This window comes from Eublepharis macularius, chromosome 7 (genome assembly GCF_028583425.1).
Source record: "Eublepharis macularius isolate TG4126 chromosome 7, MPM_Emac_v1.0, whole genome shotgun sequence".
In the NCBI taxonomy this organism is placed as follows: domain Eukaryota; kingdom Metazoa; phylum Chordata; class Lepidosauria; order Squamata; family Eublepharidae; genus Eublepharis; species Eublepharis macularius.
The window spans coordinates 73118752-73141371 of NC_072796.1; the positions used below are offsets into that span (position 1 = coordinate 73118752).

Sequence of the window (22620 nt, forward strand, 5' to 3'; positions counted from 1 at the left end):
AAGCAAAAAAGCAGGTAGCTGTGGCAATCCATAGCAATGTCCAAAAAAGCAAAAGCCGTGTACTTTTTATTAAGACCAACGTTGTGTTATTTTGGTTTATCTTAATCTATTACATGCTTTGGTTCTTGTGAAATCACTCGTGCTTAATCATGCCTTTCTCTGGGTTGTACCTTTTGTTTTATACAGAAATGATCTATCAGATTATATTAGTACTCACATGTTTTGCACCATAATGTCATTCTGTTCCACAGGAATTAAAACAGGTGGTCATGTGCCAAAACATCCTCTAGTGTGTCTCACCAGTTAAGTGATGGGATTACCTAAGAGTTCCTGCTCTAAACAGTAAACAGAACTTATTTTTCCTAATTTTTTCAGATTATCAAACAGATGAGAAAGCCCAAAACACCAGTACAGAACTTTCAAGCTTCAAAGCTGATATCCTTGCCCTCCGTCAGCAACTTCATGAGATTTCAGAGAAAACTGCAAAGAACAAAGATACACTGGAAAAATTACAGGAGTCTGGAAGTGTGTTAGATAACAGGCAGACCCAAATGAAAGGTGTTTTGGATAGCAACTCCTTCATGATCCTCAATGTCAACAAAACTCTCCAGATCTACAATGGCTATATCAATGAGCTCCAGCAAGATAAGAATAACATTCAGACAAATTTGCAAAGTCAAATACATTCACATAGTGTCGTCATCATGAATCTAAACAATCTGAACCAGACCCAAGTCCAGCAAAGAGATCTTATCAGTGCTTTGCAGAGATCTGTGGATGATTCAAGTCAAGCCATCCAAAGAATCAAAAGTGACTTTCAAAACCTTCAGCAGGTTGCTCTCCAAGCACGGAAGGACACAGACTGGCTTAAAGAGAAAGTACAGAATTTGCAGACATTAGCAGCCAACAACTCAGCCTTGGCCAAAGCTAATAATGATACACTTGAGGATATGAGTAGTCAGCTTAGCTCATTTAGTGGGCAGATGGACAACATCACTACTATTGCACAAGCCAATGATCAAGGTTTGAAGGATCTCCAGGAACGCCATAAAAAGTATGAAAATGGAACATCTGCTAAATTTAACCAGCAAGAAGAACGATTTCAGAACTTTGAGACTGATATTGTCAACATCATTAGCAATATTAGTTATACTGCCCATCATCTGAGGACATTAACTAGCAACCTCAATGAGGTCAGGATAACATGCACAGAAACTCTTAGTAAACACACAGATGAGCTGACTTTTATGAACAACACATTAGCAGATATTCGTCTGGATGCAACTAGCATCAAGATGCAGCAGGATGTGATGAGGACAAGATTAGATACTGAAGTATCCAATTTATCGATAATAATGGAAGAAATGAAGCTGGTGGATTCCAAGCACGGCCAGCTTATTAAAAATTTCACAATTCTGCAAGGTAAGAAGTACCTTTAATGTTTTGTCATGGGATTCAGGTACTGCCAAGAGTGATTCAGTGTGCTTTGATTGTTTCATCCTACAGAATTAATAAAATGCAGAATTTAAGGGGGGGACTCTAAAACTACAATGTGGCTACTAAGTGTTCCTCCAGATTTGTTTGTTTGTTTAACATTTATCTGTTGCCTTTCTGACCATTTCTGGGTCCCTAGCATTAAAACATTTAAAATCGTTCACACATTTAAAAGCATTTAAAATACAAATATATATATAAATTATTTAAAACAATTAAATAAAACCTAATATGAACACATAATAGATATAAACACATAAATACATTAAAACACACAGAGGACGGCTAATAAGAATTAGTGCAGTAACACCAAACAAAACAAAAAAAGTCTTCACCCATTGGCAGAATAGAGGGAGACAGACAAATCTCCCTGAGAAGTTCAACTGAGAAGGCCATTTCTTTGATTACCACATGTCTAGCTTTAGATGGCAGGAGCATCCAGTGCAGGACCTCTGAAGATGCCTAGGTGAATGGGTAGGTGCATATGGGAGAAGGTGGCCCTTACGGTATGCCCATGGGCTTTAAAGGGCAATACCAGCATCTTGCCCAATTTGCCCAGAAGCAAATTGGGAGCCAGTGTAGATGGAATAAGACTAGAGTGATATGGTCCCAATGATCCACTCCAATCAGCATTCTGGCGGCAGCATTCTTTACCAACTAGCTTCCTGAAAGTCTTCAAGGTCAACCCTATGTAGAATGCACACAAAGTTTCAGATGAAGGATTCTTTAGTACAAACCATGGATTATCCCCATGCCAGTTGGTGCTGATCCAGATGGAAGGCAGTACAGTCATAGACAGGAGATCAGTTGTGCCAAAACAGGAAAATAGCTTTGTTCTATCTCCTTTCCTCCACCCTGTATAAGACTAATTTTCCTTAGAACAAGCTTGACAGATTAATCTTCTGCATCTGATCCTGTTGTAATCTTATTATGTATGCTTGTTCAGCTCCAGTTCTCAGCTGAAATCAACCATCTGATTACCTGTTGTTTTTTAAACCATATCATTATTACTATGTGTCTTTCATATCGCCACTTCGGATGACTTGGCTAGCTGGGTACAGACAGTACAAGTAACTCCTTAGAGGGATGGTATAGCCCGATCTTGTCAGATCTCTGAAGCCAGATCTCTAAAGCCACTACATCTCTGGTGTAGTGGTAAAGAGTGATGGGACTCTAATCTTTGTTCACTGCTCTGAGTGTGGCATTGATCTGTCCAAAAAGCAGTATATAAGCACATTGTTGTTATTGTTGTTAAAAGAACCAAATGAAATTGGTTTGAAAGGCTGTAATTTGGAGGAGGGCAAGGAGCTGTTCCAGTTGGCAGCAGAGGGTAGGACCCGAAGCAATGGGCTTAAGTTACATGCACAAAGGTACCGGCTGGATATTAGGAAAAAACTATTTCACGGTCAGAGTAGTTCAAAAGTGGGATCAGCTGCCTAGGGAGGTGGTGAGCTCCCCCTCACTGGCAGTTTTCAAGAAGAGGCTGGATGAATACTTGTCAGAGATGCTTTAGGCTGATCCTGCACAGGGCAGGGGGTTGGACTAGATGGTCTGTATGGCCCCTTCCAACTCTATGATTCTATGATAAAAAAAAATGCTGGAAAAGGGTGAATAATAAAATCTGCATTGTTTTAATGAAAAATAAAGCAAAGTGGAGAAGGAACAACTGGGTAAAAGTCACTCTTTGGAGGACTAAAGGGTATTTGTCTAAGCATGGATAAAGGACATTGTACAAAAGTTAGTATTTCATTAGGTGCCACTCATTTTGCCTCATTTGGCAGGGGCACTGAAAGCAGGGCCTCTGAAGATGACTGGAGATGGTGGGTAGATTCATATGAGAGACGATGGTCCTTAAGAAAAGTTATACGTCCAGGTGTGTATATGTTCAAAGTAAGAATGGGGACAAAACACAAAATGAGGTATAGACTATTTGTAATGTATTTTGATCAGGGCCACTGAGAGGGGGGACTGCAAGTACAAAATTCAGGAGGCCTAAGTCAGCTCCAGGCCTGTGAAACTGCATTCAGCAAATGCATTTTCATTTATTTTACTTTTAGTGCAGTTCTGCACTGCAGCTGCTAAGAGCACAGGGAAGACAAAGCAATCAGCCAGAAGCTCTGACTTCCTGGTACTTTGCCACACTTTTTAGCAGCGATTTTTAGGAACACCTATGAAGCAGTGATGAGAGCGGCAAAGAAATGTGTTTTTTCTCACCAACCATTTCATTAGCTAGTTCATGACCATCCAAATTGTTCAAGATCTCTCGACATCTTTTCCTAAATCTGAATTGTTACAGTCTCAAGAACAGACAATTAGCTGTGACGCCTTTGCAAAGACTTTTGCAAATAAAATAGCATGGATATGCTCTGATCTGGATGACAGCTGTAATATAGGCAAGGTGGAAGAAAGCTTAATACACGGTCTGGTTCACATATGGAGTACTTTGAACCAGTTACAACAATGGATATTGACAGGCTCCTTCCTGGCATCTGTGAAGGCCACTACTTCTTCCTTGGATCTTTCACCATCTTGGCTGTTAAAATCATAAATGAGAACTTGAGGGCTATCCTAAATCAGTCACTAACTCAGGGCATCTTTGCTTGGCCACTCAAACAGGCGGTTATCTGCCTACTTAAAAACCATCACTAGAAAAAGATGATGTGGCCAATTACCACCCAGTGTCTAATCTGCCCTTTTTGGATAAAGTGATAGAGAGAATAGTAGCTGACCAGCTCCAGATATTCTAGGATAACTCTGGAGCTTTGGATCCTTTTCAGTCTGGATTCAGACCAGGATATGGGACAGGGATGGCTTCGGTGGCTTTAGTTGATGATCTCCACCTGAATGTAGACAAAGGCCATGCTTCTTCGTTACTCCTCCTGGATCTATCTGCAGTCTTCAATACATTAGACCATGCCATCCTATTGAGGCATTTGGAGGTAGAAGTGGGTATCAAGAGATGTGTCTTGGCCTAGTTTAAATCGTTTCTCATGGAACGGACTCAAAAGAGCTGCTGCAGGAGGCCAACTATCTGCAGAGTGGGAATGATCTTGCAGGGTTCCACAAAGTGCAGTATCATCTTCCATGTTATTCAGTCTCTGTGTAAAGCCTTTAGGTGAACTAATTCATAGCTATGGAGTTGAATGCCATCAATATGCAAATGACACCCAACTCTGTATTTCACTATCCAAATCACTGTGGGACACAGGAGATTTTGAGTCGCTGCCTAATGGCTGTGGATAAATAACTGCAAGTAAACAAATTGAAATGGAACCCAGGTGAGACAAAAGTGATGCTGGTTGGGAAGGCAGAGATCTTGAAGGACATTGTATTCCCCACTTTTCATTGGGTTCAACTGACCCATGCAGACTCAGTTAAGAGCCTATGGGTTATACTAGATCCAGTGTTACTAGAAAGCAAGTTAAGGCAGCCGCAAAAAATGTTTTCCACAAAGATGGCCTTGATATGGCTGATCTGGCCACCTGGATCCATGCCATGGTAACATAGAGACTTGCCTACTGTAATTAAATGTACATAGGTCTCCCTCTAAGTTAACTTGGAGACTCCAGTTGGTGCAGAATGCTGCAGCTTGGCTATTGCTGATAGGAGGAGCATGAATGGTACTCCCATTCTGCAGTCACTCCACTGCCTACCTATAAGCTACCGGGCTCAATTCTGTTGGCAGAGTGCAAGCAGAGCAGAGAAGTTACACTGTGCTGATTAAAGAGGCTAAAAAGTTTGTTTAAGAAATACATACTTGAGAATGAAGAAGAGAGATAGAGATAGGGTCCTTGCTATCTGACTACGTCTTGTAGAAGAGTGATAAAGCAGGAGAGAGAAGAAGCAGGATATTGCCCTGTTTAGCCCAATAGGAGACAAGACAAGGAAATGACCCCCAGGAAACAAGAGAGATGCTGCTCTCACTGTCTTAACTAAATGATCCTTGCTGCCCCCTGCATAGAAGGCTTTCCTTCCCTTCTTGCTGCTGCAGTACACCAGACATTGCAATTTCCAACAAATTCAAGGTATTAGCTATCACATACAACGCTCTTCATGGCCTTGGTCTAGCATACCTACATAAACACCTTTTCCCTATTTTCCGTCCCTGCAGCTTCGCTCATCTGAACAAGGCCTTCTGCAGGCACTACCTTGTACATGGGCAAAATCAACAGCTGCCTATACATGTGTATTCTCTGTGGTGGCCCTTACCTTATGGTATGGCCTACCTGAAGAGATCAGGAAATCTTCCACTTTCCTGGCTTTCTGCAAACTATGCAAAACAGAATTATGCAAGAGGGCTTTTTACTCAAGATAGGAGGGCTGTAATATAAGGAAGCGGTCTCAAAGAGATGCATCTGTAAAAGGACAGGAAGTGACTATAGACTTCACCACTGTTGCTGTAAATATAATCTTCCTGGGTAGTTCCTATGGAACTATGTCAGTCTAAGAATTGCTTATGCTCTATTTCAGCATTTCTTCAACTGTAGTGAATTTCTGCTGGTTTTAAATCTTGGCAAATTTGCATGTATATACCCTTCTACATGTTTTTTGAAATGTCTTTGAAATTGACTCTACTGACTGACTCACACTGTGCAATCCACAGTTTAATCAACGAGCAGCACTAACACCACTGCAGTTTTGGTGTCATTTGGTTGAAAAAAAGCCACTTCAGCTCTCCCCAAATCCCCCAAGGGATTCCCCAAGGGAATCATGGCAGAGCTGCAGGATAGGACAGGACAGGGAGGTTTTCTGCAAAATACTTCCTCGCTTTGTGGAAGGAAATAAACAACAGACCACAACAAGGAAAGGTGGCAAATGCAGAGTTTTCAGCAGAAAGGTAAAAAAAAATGTTGTCAGCCAGCGGCTGTAAGAGTAGGAAAATAAAATGAAAGCAATGTTTTTTGTTTTAAATACTGGTGGCTGCCTCACACACTCCTGATAGGCTGCTTCTCGACCTCCATTTCACCCCCATAACAGTCAATAGAGAAAAGTGAGCCTATGCTGAGAGGCACCTATTTCAAGGTTCTGTAAAATCGAACCCCTTTGTTCATTCTGCTTGATAATTAGGGATTCTTAACATTAGAGAGAGAGCTACGTTCTGTGCAAACTTTGTGCCATTATCTTTATAAACAGCTGCCCCAGACACTCAAATACATTCCCTATTGAAAATAATGGTCATGAAATACTGGAATTCAAAAAACTACCCAGAAGGCTTCCTTACATGTTCAACTTATTCCTGACTTTCTTAGCAGTTGATCTACAAGCACTGAAATCAATTAGGGCATAGTTCTTCCACATGTCTGCCCTCCCTCGGTATTTTTACAGTTGTGTTGGTTTATTTTCTTCCTTGTGTGCCCTAAATAATCGTGATTTTCCAGCAAGGGTGCTGTCGTCATCAGTGGCCTCATCAGTGGTATCATAGCGCCCCTCCCTTTTTAAGTTTTTAGTTCATGCTTAAGACTCCCCCCACAGGACTTTTGCGATTTAAAAAATTGTAAATTTCATAATGTTACAACAACCTAACATTGTAATAATAGATGCAGGAGGTTTTCCGAGTCCCCAGCTTTCATTTTTTAAAAATTCCCTAGCCCTTTCCATTTCAGTGATATAATGGAAGGGGCTAGAAAGTTCAACCGACAGTTATGAAACTGACAATCAATAAAAATATTGAAAGTGAAACTAGGAGTGGGAGGGAAGGAGGAGTGGTTTGACTAGGATGATCAACCCATCATTTGAAAGTGGGTGGGAAGTGGGTAGAAGTGGGCAGGACAAACAAAACCAAAAGAAACATTCTGCACAAGGGACAAATTCGACTCAGAAGAATCTGCTTTTTAAAAAATCAGAGTAAAAGAGGTCTTGAAAGAACTAAGGGAAAAATGAGGGAAGAAGAAAAGAAATAAAGTGAAAACTAAAGGCAAAAAATGAGTGTGGAAATCAGCTGATAAACTGAAGCTGTATGTGGCCAGAACTGACAAAAAACCCATGCATAAAAGCCCATATTTGAATCCCAAATCAGTAATGTCCTACATAAAAATCAGCAAATATGGTAAACCTGCCCCCATCCTGAATCTGAAGTTATAATGAACTTTTTTCTTGTAGCACACCCCTAATGTGGAATAGTGAATGTTTTAGGTAAATGCCTTGGTTCCAGTTTATATCAAAGCAAAAAATACTCTAGCTTAATTATATTTTAACACACATTTTGTGTTTGTGGTTTTAAAATAAATTTGATTTAGAATTAGTTAAAGTATGTATGAAGACTGAAACCTAAAGTCAGAATTACCTTCCTCCCAATAATTAGAAGTGATTTAATTATATTTTAAGTATTGTCCAAATGACAGGCGCAGAGTGGTAAGCAGCAGTACTGCAGCCCAAGCTCTGCTCACGACCTGAGTTCAATCCTGGTGGAAGCCAGGTTCAGGTAGCCAGCTCAAGGTTGACTCAGCCTTCCATCCTTCCGAGGTTGGTAAAATGAGTGCCCAGTTTCCTGGGGGTAAAGTGTAGATGACTGGGGAAGACAATGGCAAACCACCCCATAAAAAGTCTGCCAGGAAAATGTCATGATGCGATGTCCCCCCATGGGTCAGTAATGACTCGGTGCTTGCACAGGGGACTACCTTTACCTTTTTTATTACTATTACTATTACTATTACTATTACTATTACTATTACTATTACTATTACTATTACTATTACTATTACTATTACTATTACTATTACTGTATTGGAGGAACATCTGATACTTAGCCTTCTGTAAATGAAATTTTGCTTCTGTAGGCATTAAGCTTCACCTGGAGCCCACTTCATCAGATGTAAGATGCCATATATGTGTGTATGGGTGTATAAATATAAATTACAAAATTAGACACATGGTTATACAGAGAAATATTGAGAGGCACAGGCTGTGCAAACTGAGCAGATGATAAAGGGAATTCTCAGGGGCTGATACAAAGAGAACAACGGGGTTTCTAAAATCTTTAATAGAAGAGGAAGACCTTTTTATAAACTTATAAACAAAAATCTTAAAAGGTATGTGGGCCATCAGACACCCAATCCCTGCTAAAGGGAAAATGAAAAAAATATATAAAATACCATTCAGTTTTAGGATAAATAACAACAGATGGATACAACTATGTTTTATACTAGCTAGGGTTTAGCTTTTCCTTTGTACATCAAAGAACACTTTCTGAGATAGCTATGTAGTAAAGATTCCAGATAGCTAGGGACATAATTTTGGCTGCTTTTCATTTTTTCAAAATCCAGTATTTCAAGGGCAAAACAGATAAGACACTGTGATATCTGCAAGCTGTATCTTCCAAAATCATTTTAAGCAGAGTTATAGCCACGCAGGACTTGATTCAGATCATGGCTGCACGGGGACAAGAGAAAACCCATTCATCCCTGCACAGTTTCACAAGTAAGAAGAGACACCTTTAAATAATTTTCCCCTACTTTTCTTGAATCAAGGCCCAACTTTAACCTCTGGGTAGCTACATGGGACTCACTGAACTGCAAAAAAGTGTGGCATCACAGTCACATGATAGAAAGATTAAACTGAGAGTGATTCCGCACACGTTGGATAATGCACTTTCAATGCACTTTATCAATCGTTTGAGGTGGATTTTTTGTTCCACACATGAAAAAATCCATTCCAAATGATCTATAAAGAGGATTGGAAGTGCATTATCTAACGTGTGCGGAATCACTGTGAGTTATGACTTCAGCAGTGAGGGGCTGTGTCATAAACCGCCCTGTCATTCCCCACTTTACTCCTTTGCCAGAGTTGGCCAAGAGTGATAGAGAAGGGTTGGCTTATTAGGGTTGCCAGGCCCCCTAAACCTCCCGGCGGGGGGGGGGGATTAGGGCCTGGTACTCACCTTTCTGGGGGGGGGGGTGTACGCGCAAAGTGCATACGCGCTCCCGCAAGCGTGATGACGTCACTTCCGAGAAGTGACGTCATCATGTGGTGCCCCCCCTTGGAGTGCACCCACACTGGGCTGATCCAGGCAGCTGCTGCACACAGGAGTGTGCAGCGCTGCAGGGGAGCATGCACAGAAGGTGCATGCCCCCCCACTAGCCAGGTAAGTGGGGGTGGGGTGTGAGGGGTGGGGGCAGGGGATCTCCCGCCCCCACCAGGGGTATGGTACCCCTATGGCTTATGGTTTTTTCTAACCTCACAAAATAAACCCTTTTCTTCCCACCTCACCCAGGGCCGTTTCCACACATCTTACCTTTTGCCAGCACATCTCAGAAGACAACGTCTTCGCGCATGAAATCATGCCAGGAAGATGCTGTTATCGCAGAAAACAGCATCTTCTTGTGCAATTTCACGCGATAACAGCATCTTCCTCGCCCGATTCCACACGAGAAGACGCTGTCCTCTGCGATGTGCCGGCAAAAGGTAAGACGTGTGGAAACGTCCCAAGTCTAGAAAGTTAACTTTTCATAATCTGTCACCAACCACCAGGGTACTCTTCATTTCCCACCTTTCCTCCCTCTAATGCACTGGTACACTAGAAGTTTGAGTGAGAGGGTGTAAGAGTCAAGATATATGAGAAGACACCTCTATTTCCTTAGCAGTGCTGCTACTCCTTTGTTTGGAGGGATTCTGGTGCTTCACATGATAAAAGCATCTTAGGCAATGTGAGTGAGATTTGAAAGCAATCAGCTCACACCAAAAGATTTTAAAGAGAATTGATTTTTAATAACTAAGCATAAATGCTAACATAAACAAACACAGAGAGATGGGAAATAATCAGAACAGTGCTCGATATGTCAAAATACCAATAGTTTTTTCTGCAGCCCAAGAGTGCCTTTTTGGAACCAATCAGGGCTTTTTTTCTGGGAAAAGAGGTGGTGGAACTCAGTGGGTTGCCAGCACAGGGGGCAACTCCTGGTGGGAGGTGGTGCCCCTGGTACTGCATGCACATGCACAAAGTGCATGCACGCTCCCAGGACCACACAATGATGTCACTTTGGGTCAGCTGGATATAAATAAAGTTTATATCACCCTTGGCGAAAATGGTCACATGGCCAGTGCCTCTGCCCCCTGATCTCCAGACAGAGGGGAGTTTAGATTTCCCTCTGCTCCAGTGACACGGAGGGTGATCTAAACTCCTCTTTGTCTGGGGATCAGGGGGTGGGGCCACCGGCCATGTGACCATTTTCAAGAGGTGCCAGAACTCCGTTCCACTGCATTACAGCTGAAAAAAAGCCCTGGAACCAATCATGCTTTGCGAGGACAGGCTAAACGTTTCCCCAGTCACCTCCAAAGTTTGCATAACTGGTTTTAGGGCTACAGGACTAGACATTAAAATGGATCCTCTTGGCTTCCTGGACAGCTTGACCAAATGGTGAGAATGGGGCTTCCTTTAGTATCCAGCTCATCTGTCAGCATCTATTTGTCTCTCTTGATCCTGGATGCAATTTAAGACTTTTTATTGTTCAGCTTACAGATATGTGCATGTTTTCTAAGGAAGATTTCCTCTTCTCATGACAGCCTCCATGTTTCAAACATTTGCAGAGCATTGGTGGGCCCATAACTGGGGATGGAGTCGCTAAGCCATGCTGAACTAGGCTGAGGAAGAAAGAGAAGGCAGCGAAAAGCTTTTGTGAGAAGGGAATTGAACCAGCCTGTGCTAAAAAGGAATCCTTCCATTGCTGAGTGACCTTACCTCACCATCCTGCTCTTTATCTCAATATTATGTGCAAAGAGAGCCAGGAAGTGTGGCACCCCTGCTTTGTAAGCACACTGGCTGCAGGTTCTTCCTGAAAGCAAAACAAATAAAAGTAATTTCTTCAGGGGCACTGTAACCACTTGAGGGTCTATTAGTCTCTTTCTTTTTCTGATCTTGGTTAGCATGGGCCTAATGGAGCTTAATGTAGTTCATAGAGATCATAATGACCACGTTTAAAATGAAGATATATTTAATAAGTAAATTAAAAGTGCACATTGCATAGATAAACAGAACAGAATAAGCAAGAGTGAAAGAAATGTGAATAAAATGTATATCTTCTATCCATGGCTGTAGGAAGCAGGTACCCCCAAGCTCCTATTCTGGGCACTGCCCCATACCCACACCAGACCCCTAAGGCAGCAGGAAGCTGCATGTTCCTTTTAATTGTGACACTTTTCAGTCACAGGATCCATTCTGAGGTTGTACCTTTATGCAACAAGTGACTCCAGATGCAGGCCAAAATAAAATCTCTTTTGTTCAGTGAATGCAAGTTACAGAGAGTGTTTGCAAAGCATAAAGCTCTCTCAGAGAATGGGCAAGATTAAACAAATAACACTATTGCTAGTTACCACTGTCTAACTAAAACACTTAAAAGCTTGCTATCTTAGCTTCTCTGACAGGTTCTCACCATTTGGTTTAGTAGAGGAGTCTGTCTCCATGTCAAGCAAGTTGAGGCATCTTGTTGGTAACAGGCATGGAAGCAATTGTCTCTCACACATGATGGTAAAGGAATAATGGCTAGGGAAGGTGAGATCCAGGCTCCTCAAGATCGCTCCACTTGAGAACTGGCAGAGGCCCACAGGTGTTGGAAATTAACAGGCCAGCACTTTTTTTTTTCTCAGCTAGGCGGGAGCCAAGCCCGCAGCAACTTACAGTCAAACCAAAGTTCAGTGACACTGACCAAGATTTTAAAGGTTGAGTAGGCCTGTTCCTTACACTGACATCTACTTATCCCCTACAATGGTAATAAGAAGTAGATTATCTACGTCTTTAGGCTGCAGTCATTTAGGCTCATTTATTACTTTGATTTCAGCATTTAGGGATTATTCCTTGATTTTTCCGGACTCTGTGCTCAAGATTGCTCTCTTGAATTAAGGTTTGTTTGTTTAAAATAGTTCTGCACAACCTTTCCACTTGCCTAGGGTCCTAAAGATGATAAACATCAAAATATTTTGAACATGAAAACATTTAAGCATTCAAAATCGAATGCTTACAATTTCTCTAAATTTACATCCTCTAGTGCATTTTTATTGAATGTTCCAGCTGCAACAAAAAAATCTAGTGAAATACTGCTCCCAAACTTATGCAAAAATTTAAAAAGTTAATACTTTCCTGAAGTTAAACGATGGTGGCATCAGGTGCCAAAATTCCTTCAGACAGTATTACAGGCCTATATTTAGATTTAAGTTGAAATAGAATCATAAGATATCTTGGATCCCAATTCTTCCTTCACAATTTTTTGTTGTAACTTTTTAAATGGTCTAAATCCTTATCAAAACAATGATAACTTTTATTCTGCAATATTTAATTTTATTTGACTGTGTAGGGTTGCCAGCTCCAAGTTGGGAAATTCCTGGAGATCTGGGGGGTGAAACCTGGAGAAACCTAGAGAAAGTGGGGTTTGGGGAGGGAAAGGACCTTGGCACGGCATAATTCCATAGAGTCCACCCCCAAAAGTAGCCATTTTCTCCAGATGAACTAATCTCTGTGGCCTGGAGACCAGTTGTGATTCCAGGAGATCTCCAGCCACTACCTAGAGGCTGGCAGCCCTATGACTGTGCCACAAAGGCAGGTTTCAACAGTTTTAAAAGTTGAACTTTTAACTCCAGGAGATAATCTGATCCTTTCAACTTTCGGAATGAGGAAAAAAAGATCCCTAGCCTCAAAAAAGTTCAAAATATTAGCTACTCTTTCTTTCACTGATGAGGACTGTTACAAGCCCCTTTCTTTTTCAGTTAGATTTTCCCTTTAACCCTCTTCTTATACCCACTGGGCAGATTGCTGCCACCAGGAATTATATTCCAAAATAAGTAATTTAAATTTCCCTTTTAATAACGTGCCCAAGTGTCAGGCTCCTTCATGGGACTATGTGGCCCTGAGGATAGGAATGGGATATATAGGAATGACAGATACCCTGGGATTTAAAAATAAACATTTATTTTTACAAGAAACGTATCGGTTTCACTCTAGTACTTAAGCTTGATGGTTTCAAAGATAGTTCTCCGTTCTTAAAGTTTCCTCATATAGGCTCAGTCACACAGATCTTCATAAATTTTCTCTCTCAGGCACACACACAGTTTGCCTGCTTCAGATAAATTAATCTCTCACTCAAAAATACATTTCCTCTCAGGCACACACACAATTTGCCTGCTTTGGACAGAATGTTCTGTCACGGACACAAACTGTTCAGGCTTCCACACAGGATGCCTGACTGAACTAGAATGAGAATCCCCTCAGGCTTCCACAGAAGTTGCCTGCTTTGCCCAGACTGAATCTTTTCTCTCCACTCAGTAACTAAAAACTCCACCCACACTCTGGCCCCTTTCACACTGCTTACCTGCTCCCGGGACATTGCGAAATATCGCGCAAAAAACGTGGAAGACAGTGTCTTCTCACGAGAGTTTTGTGTGATATCGTGCAAAACTCTTGCGAGAAGACTCTATCTTCCACATTTTTTGCACAATATTTCTCAACATCCCGGGAGCAGGTAAGCAGTGTGAAAAGGGCCTCTTAGTCATCAACCAGTCATCTCACTCACTCATCTCTCTCTTTCACCCCCACTCTTAATCTGTATCACACCAAACATTTGAAGACACACAGACACACTTAAAATCGTTACAGGGACCAACAGGTTGATCTTAATAAATCAGCTGCCAATGGAACCAAAATTTCCTTCTCCTAAGGCAGTAAAACATAAACAATATTAATCTGGAGAGAAATTGGCAAATGATAAAATCTTCAACTTGAATTTTCCTAACATTAGAGGTCAGGGCCAGAGAAACTAAAAAATAATCAATTGAACTAGCTCCTTTAGTTGTAAAATATGTAAAATCCCCCAAATCATTAGTCCCTTTACGCCCATTCAAAATAACCAAATTCCTACCCATTATAAAGTCAAATAGCATCTGACCAGCCAAACTGACTTCTTTATCCTCCAAATGCCTATCAAGAAAGAAAGTATATCTGGGAAATAAGGGATACAGAGTAGAGGGGTTGGGGAAAAGAAATTCAGTGTATAGTTCTAATACATTGCACCGTTCAATCTAGTATAACATCAATATTATTATTATTATTATTATTATTATTATTATTATTATTATTTTATCACATATCTAGACCGCCCTCCCCATCAGATGGGCTCAGGGTGGTTTATCAACAGTTTAAAACAGTAAAAACATTATAAAAACATTAAACCATCATATCAAAACAATTAAAATTGGTATAAAATATTAAAATACAGCATTTTCCTGCAAGGGTGGTGGAAGGTCTTCAGTGGTATGGTCGGCGAGAGGACAGCCTAGCCCCCACCAAATGCCTGGTGGAACATCTCCGTCTTGCAGGCCCGGCGGAAAGATAACAAATCCTGCTGGGCCCTAGTTTCCTCAGACAGAGAGTTCCACCAGGTCGGAGCCAGGACCAAAAAGGCCCTGGCTCTGGTAGAGGCCAGGCGGACCTCCCTGGGGCCAGGGACCATCAGCAAGTGCTTAGTGGCTGATCAAAGCGACCTTCAGGGAACATATGGGGAGAGGCGGTCCCGAAGGTATGCTGGGCCCAGTCCACATAGGGCTTTATAGGTCAACATCAAAACCTTGAACCGGACCCGGTACTCAACCGGTAACCAGTGCAGCAGATGGAGGACAGGTGTTATATGAGCCATGATTGGTGCTCTGGCAACCACCTGTGCAGCTGCATTCTGAACCAGCTGCAGTTTCCGGATCAAGCCCAAGGGAAGCCCTGTGTAGAGCAAGTTGCTGTAGTCTAATCTGGAGGTGACCATTGCCTGGATCACTGTTGTAAGGTCATGGGTCGATAAGTAGGGGACAAGTTGTCGAGCCTGTCTTAGATAGAAAAATGAGGATCAAACAACCGCTGCAACCTGTGCCTCCATAGACAAGGAAGCATCCAGGACCAGCCCCAGGCTCCTCACTCTCGACACCAGCATAAGTGGCGCTCCATCGAGAGCGGGGAGCCAGAGTCCCGCACCCATGGACCCTAGACCCACATGCAGGACCTCCGTCTTCAAGAGATTCAGTCTCAGCCAACTCTGCTTCAGCCATCCAGTCACAGTCCCGAAGGCACGTTCCAGGACATCTGGGGCAGAGCCAGGCCGGCCATCCATCATCAGATACAACTGATTGTCATCTGCATATTGATGGCACCCAAGTCCGAAACTCCGTACCAGCTCGGCAAGGGGGCGCATATATACGTTAAATAGCAGGGGGGAGAGTATTGCCCCTTGAGGGACACCACAAACCAACAGGTAGCGGGATGACAACTTCTCCCCTAGTGCCACACTCTGTCCCCCAATATGTTCTGCAGATCAGCTATTTATTTGCACATTTTCCCCTTCATTTTAGGTAATGTCCATAAAAGACTTCATCTTAGCTAGAAGCTAGGTTTCTACAAACTTCTTTTGTATCCAGATGTAAAAAGGCTCCTAAATATCATTATATATTGTATTGTCCGTGTCTTTCAATAAACTCGACAATTTATCCATATCAGCTGTCTCAAGAGTTCTTTCAACCAGGTTCTCTTGCGTTGGAATGGCTGTCGTTTTCCAGAGTTTCACGTATAGTATCCTGGCTGTTGTGATTATATTCAAAATCAAATGTTTAGGGTTTTTATTAACTGGAACCAGTATGTGGTTTAATAAAAAGAGTTCTGATTTCAAAGGCAATGGAATCCTAAGTATCTGTTGAGTCATTTTATGAACCATCTTCCAGAACTCTACTGCTTTTTTACAAATCTACCACATGTGATAATATGAACCTGGGGTATTCTCACATTTCCAACATTTATTTGACATATTTGAAGACATTTTTGCTACCCTAATAGGAGTTAAATGCCACCTATGAAACATTTTGTAAATATTTTCTTTCAAAGAAGCTGATTTTGTCTTTAGATTGCCCTTCCACATTTGCGACCATTGCTCTAGATCAATTGTATGGCCCACGTTCTCTGCCCATTTTATCATAGTATCTTTAACTTCTTTCCCCTGTAGTTTTGCATTTAGGAGCATACTATATATTTTCTTTATCATTTTAACATTGGCACCACATATTATCATATCAATATTCTCCTCCTTTTCATAAAAGCCCATTATCTTATCTTTTTTATATCTAGATTCTAATTGTGCCCGGCCCCACCATCCCAACTCAATGTCTGAATCTGTCATTTCTTTTGAAGTTTTTAATAAGCTGCCTGGTTTCAGAAATACCTTATAGGTAGGGGCTTTCCCCTCTTTTTTCAAATTAGGTTGTGTAAATGCTTCGATTGGGGAGACCCACAATGAAATTTTCTCATAGAAGGCGGGTCTTGTTCTTTCCCAAACCATCACTAATGCCTTCCTTATCCAATGGTTTTTAAAGTATTTATGATGTTCCCATTTTTTATACCAGAGAAATGCATGCCAGCCCATCAGCAAGTCCAGGTTTAAAAGTCTTTCATTTTCCAGGGTAATCCATTCTCTCAACCAGGTCAACACACATGCCTTATAGTATAATGACCAGTCCGGTAAGACAAAACCTGCTTTTTCCTTTGTATCCTGTAACGCTTTCAGCTTGATTTGTGGTATTTTATTCTGCCAGTAAAAAATAAAAAACCTATAAACAAACAACAGCAAAAAGAAAATATATCCAATTCTATGTCAGAATCAGCTATCTCTCAAAACTTTGACCATTGCTTATCATTTAGAAACAATACAAGCATTAACAACAACAACAACTGCACTTATATACTGCTCTTCTAGACAGATTAGTGCCCTACCCAGAGCAGTGAACAATTCAGTGTTATTATTATTCCCACAATACAGCTGAGGTGCTGGGGCTGAGAGGAGTGGCTTACCCGAGGCCACCTACTGAGGTCATGGCAGCCGTGGGATTTGAACCAGTAAAGTGCTGATTCTCTGCTGAACCACTGAGCAGCAGCTCAGTTAAAAAGCCTCTGCCATGAGTAAATCACTATTTATATAAATATCACTAAGATTTTCCAATAAACCATTCAGTTCTTCCCACACATTTCTTCTCTCCTTTCAATGGGCCGAGGGAGGAATAAGGAATGACAAAACCATCACCCGCCCCCCATCATCATCATCATCATTTATAGCTCGCCTTTCCTACTGAGACTCAAGGTGGGTTCCAAAATCTTTTTAAAAAGTTATTCAGACATCAAAAAACTCTAATAAACAATACAGTAGAACAAGGATTACAGAAGTGGAAAACAATGCAAACAAGGCAACAAAAACTGTCTAAGGCATAGCACACCATAATGCCAAAAGGGAGGTTAAAAGGGTAGAAGACAATGCAGTAAAAAGGGAAACAAGACATACAATAAACAGTGCAATTTACCTCAACAACTATCTGTCAATCGGGTCTCTTTTGAGACCTAAATCAGCCCATCACGAAGCACAGAAGCATTCCCGCAGCCTGCACAATGACACCACTGCTGGAAGTGATGTTGTTTCACTGTGCTAGGAGCGTGCCCCAGGAAGCCTGTTCCCCTGCCTTTTCTCCCCACCAGCCAGGTGAGTGGTGGCAAGGGGTGGACAGTGGGAGTGGGGGATCTCCCGCCCCCACCAGGGAATTAAAAAGCCTAGTCCCAGGGGAGCAGTGCAATCTCCCAGAATTTTGTTCAATTCAGACAGAAAACCAAACCCAAGAAGGAGGGGAGCCGTCAGTTGAAACCAATAGGAAATAATAACAAAATAGAAATATGAAAATGAAACAATAATGAAAGAAGCAATAACAAAACAAAATCATATGAAACAACCTAATAACAAAACAGTCCCTTTGGGAATTGACAATAAAAACAAAAAGACAGCTTTTTACAAGAAATGATGGGCACAACAGCGATAAAAATGAGAGAACAGACCCTGCAAGAATCCCAGATGCCAATTCCATCCATGTACCCTCTCAGGATATAGTAGTATATGATCTAATAAACCAGCTGAACCATCTAGAGGTCATTCAATTTCTCATCCTCAAATATGTGCTTTACGTAGGATAAGCAGATCAGTCCCTATGCAGAAGAATAAATGGATACAAATCTAACATTAAAAATGGCAATATTCAGAAACTGGTTGTAGTACATTTTGTTACTCCAAGACATTACTGTGATCTAAAAGTCACTAGTCTCCATCAAAATAACTTCAAAGGGAATATTCAGCATGAAACTGTTGTATTAGAACTCATCAAGAAATATATACCATCTCCCAAGGGCTTAACAATGACCTGAGATTCTATAAGTATTAACCAATTTAGCAAAATATGAAGATTGTTATATCACCAACTACTATTGGGAATGGTCTCTATTCTTTTCTTGATTACATCTGAATTTGTCATCATTGTATCTCATCCTTTACTTCCTTCATTTCATGATTCTTTTTCCTGCTACATATGTCTACCTAGTGAGGAACCACTACGTGCATTGGATGAAGTGGACTCTAGTCCACAAAAGCTTATTTAAAGTTCATAACTTGTTAATATTTTAAGTTACCACAAGACTCCTGTTTATTTCTGTTTCATATAGTTTCTCTGCTAATTTCTTCTGGAAAAGAGATACAATTATAAGCAAAGTTTCCCAAAGTTCCAGTGTGTGTGTGTGTGTGTGGAGTCATCATATTTGGCACAAGTCTCTAGTCCAAATATGTCCTAATTATAGTAATGAATTTTCCTCCAATTATTTTAGGCCCTCCAGGCCCAAGAGGTCCCAAGGGTGACAGAGGACTTGTAGGTCCTATGGGCCTTCCTGGATCCAAAGGACAAAAAGGAGAGAAAGGTGAGCCAGGACCACCAGGATTGCAAGGTGAAAGAGGACCCATTGGACCAACTGGACCACCAGGTGAAAAAGGTGGGAAAGGTTCCAGAGGTTTTCCTGGATCCAAAGGCCAAAGAGGTTCACCTGGGAAGACGGGTTTGATAGGACCTAGTGGAGATCCAGGACCACCTGGAATAGCTGGAAAAGATGGTCCCCCAGGTCCCCCTGGCCCCCCTGGACCTCCAGGGCTGCAAGGAACTGTTGGTGAACCAGGAGTACATGGTCTTCGTGGGCTGCCTGGCCTGCCTGGAATGCGTGGTTTGCCAGGACAACCTGGACCTCCTGGGCCCCCAGGTCCAGGAATGCCTATGGCACTTCAGAGTGTGACAACAACTGCTCCTGAAGCTAATGGTAAGCTGCTCATACACTTCCCTAACAATGTGACTTCTCTCGGTTGTGTACTATACTTTAAACATAAAACTAGGCGATATTTTTGACAATGTTTCCACAGGGGACTTATATAGGTGAACTCTGTTTCTGGACACTGATTTTAAGGGCCAAACTAGATGTAATGCCACCTGGGGATGTTACTGCCATTTTGCAGTCCATCTGCAGGTGATTTAAAAATGCTGTTAGGGTCCAATCCTAATCGGGCCCTCAGTGTAGCGGGATCAGGCAGTCTAATGTGTCTCCCCCTCCCCCTGCATGCCTTTTAAAGAGATAGCTACAGTGTTTTAAGTAATAGAAAATTCCATCTATTTACATCTAATCACGACATTTGTTGGTTCTGTTTTCCTTCTCTTGTTGGCTTAAGATAAATATTTCATGTTTCAGGTTGTCCTGCTTACTGGAAGAATTTTACTGGCAACTGTTACTACTTTTCGTCAGAAAGAGACATTTTTGAAGGGGCAAAACATTTCTGTGAAGAAACATCCTCACATTTGGTTTTCATAAACAGCAAAGATGAGCAGGTACAAAACCACAGCTGGTGTCCCTACAGCTAGAGATTCTGAAGGCTCTTTCATTGTGGAACCTTCTCAACAGAAAAGACACCCAAACATCGGAAAGCCTGCTAGTGTCAGTTTCACTCAAAAGTCAGTAAAACTTTACACAGAGGAATAATACAAACAGTAATATTACTCTTCTTTGGCAGTCCCCTAAACAGTCAGTGGGATCTTCTGATGCTTCCTTTCAGGGCCAAACAATGTAAACCTGTGACTGATCTCCCGGCAACTTTGGGGGGGGGGACTAAAATCCAGCCACGATGGAGGAAATATTAAACCCTTTCTCATAGAGATTCAATCAAAATCACACATACCCTCAAAGTTGCTGTTGGCCAAATTGGGGGGGGGGAGCATTTTTTTCCTAGAAGAAAAACAACAGTTGAGGGGAAAGTATTTTAATTAGGAGAAGGGTGTGGTATAGAAAACACACAGCCCTCACACACTGCTTCTCCAAACATCAGCAATTTCCTGGGGCTGTAGTGTATTCCTTTTCAGTTGTTTAAAAAAACACACACTTTGGAAGATCAGTCACAGCTCATGTGACTTGGCCCTGTTGGACTGATGCTTAATAGAAGGTTGTCTGAGATGAAATCCAAAATAATTTAATTTTTAAAATTCTATTGGTAATGGACATCTTAAACCTGGGTCATAATTTCAGGTTCTTTCAAAGGAACCTGTGACCAACCTCACACAAAAGAAGAAAGTTTAGAGTTTTTAAAACATACATAGAGGCAGTACTTGCTGTTGTCTTCCTCTTCCTAATGCCTTCTGCTGAAACTGTGCTGCCATAAGGAGGACACGAAAGGCAGCAGAAAAGCTATGGGCACCAATTCTTTGCTCCTCTCACCCCAATGAATACATGCACATAACTTAGTTGGAGTAAAGGATACCATGTGAGATGTCTTCTTAGTTCCCTAGCCCAAGCAATTAACCTAAAGGGGGTGGTGGGGGTGGTTTTCTCTTTCTTCTAGATTTCCTCACTATTATTTTATTATCTAGCTACTATATCGGATTTTGTTAGATACAATATTTATTGCTATAAAAACAGGAAGTCATGGAAGCAAATAATGGAGGTTCTATGCACTGGTTCCTATACCAGCATGTTCATTGTTTGATAGCTGTTGTATCAAGTTATGATTGATTCATATGTATATGTAGAATATGTACATCCCTTACATCACCTCAGATTGTTGTGCTGCTTTTCAAAGGAGTACATGTATGTATTCAAGCTGCCAATAAGTGCTGAGAAATCACATTAAGTTAATGCATGTCTGAACCACTCATAGGAGAGGTGACCTATAAAATCATAAAAACCATGATGGTCTAAACTAACTTTTAAGGTCAGATCATGCTTCCATTGCTTAAAAACAAAGTCACATGGGTACTGCTTGTATATTCTGAGATGTAGTACAGTGCAACTAGTACTTTTTTGTGTTCACAGCAATGGCTAAAAAAACAGATAGCTGGAAAAGGCAGCTTCTGGATTGGCCTCACAGACTCAGAGAAGGAGGATGAGTGGCAATGGCTGGATGGAACTTTGCCAGGATATACGTAAGTGTAGGAAGAACATTTTCTGATATTGTTCTTGCTGTTGCATTATTTGTTGGCATATAACTGTGATCTTGAAATGGAAACAGTTGCCAGAACCATGTAAAGCAAAGATTTATTTGGAAAGGTTATTCTGCTCTTCCATGCTTACTCAGACTCCCTCCTTTTGTGGCTACAAAGCTTTATTTCCTTTCCAAAAAAGAACTGAATATTGACTAAAAGAATCATAGAACCACACAGTGTGACACTTTTTGCCAAGAAGTTCATTGCAGAATATTATCATAAAATAGGGGTGGAAATCAGGCCCCTTGGCCATGTTTTAAATATTTTCTTCTTTTAATGTGAATTATAACTGTTCATAAGAAGAAAATCCCCATTTGTTGATGGATGTCAAACAGTAGACCATAACTTGATATGGAACAATATTGCTGTCTGATTATATAAGATGTCACACCGTTGGAATTTTTTTCTTGGAACCAACTGGACGCCCAGTCAGAATCAAGTGCCTTTGAACTCTGTTCAGGGTATACACTATGATGCTCACAGCCAATCCTGAGCAAATGTATCTTTCCCAGTGAGTTAAAGCATGCCTCTCTTCTTCTGTCCCACAGTTTCACGGTACTTGCTCCTGATTCAGCTGGGCAAGTCATGTAATTTGTTTTTATATCATCTGGTTGGTCTAAGGGACTGAAGTGGTTGTCAGCAGCCCTGAGATGGGGATATGGAGAGGATATGAAGAGAGTTTAAGGAAACTCGACAAATGAGGGGAACTAAGAGGGAAATGACATAGAGCTGTGGGGAAAAGTTCATTTGCAAGCACACAAAATCTAGTGTTGATTCAATTTGTAGACAATAGGCAAAGTA

The 22620-nt window shown here is 41.3% G+C and overlaps 1 protein-coding gene across 1 annotated transcript in view; it reads left to right on the forward strand.

The window, feature by feature from the left end:
- Positions 1-22620, forward strand: part of COLEC12 (collectin subfamily member 12) — a 162153-nt gene that overhangs the window by 131387 nt on the left and 8146 nt on the right. The window contains exons 5-8 of the mRNA XM_054985963.1: positions 376-1422; positions 19136-19615; positions 20039-20175; positions 21650-21759. Coding sequence (XP_054841938.1) covers positions 376-1422; positions 19136-19615; positions 20039-20175; positions 21650-21759 — 1774 coding nt within the window. The remainder of the gene's footprint in view (positions 1-375; positions 1423-19135; positions 19616-20038; positions 20176-21649; positions 21760-22620) is intronic.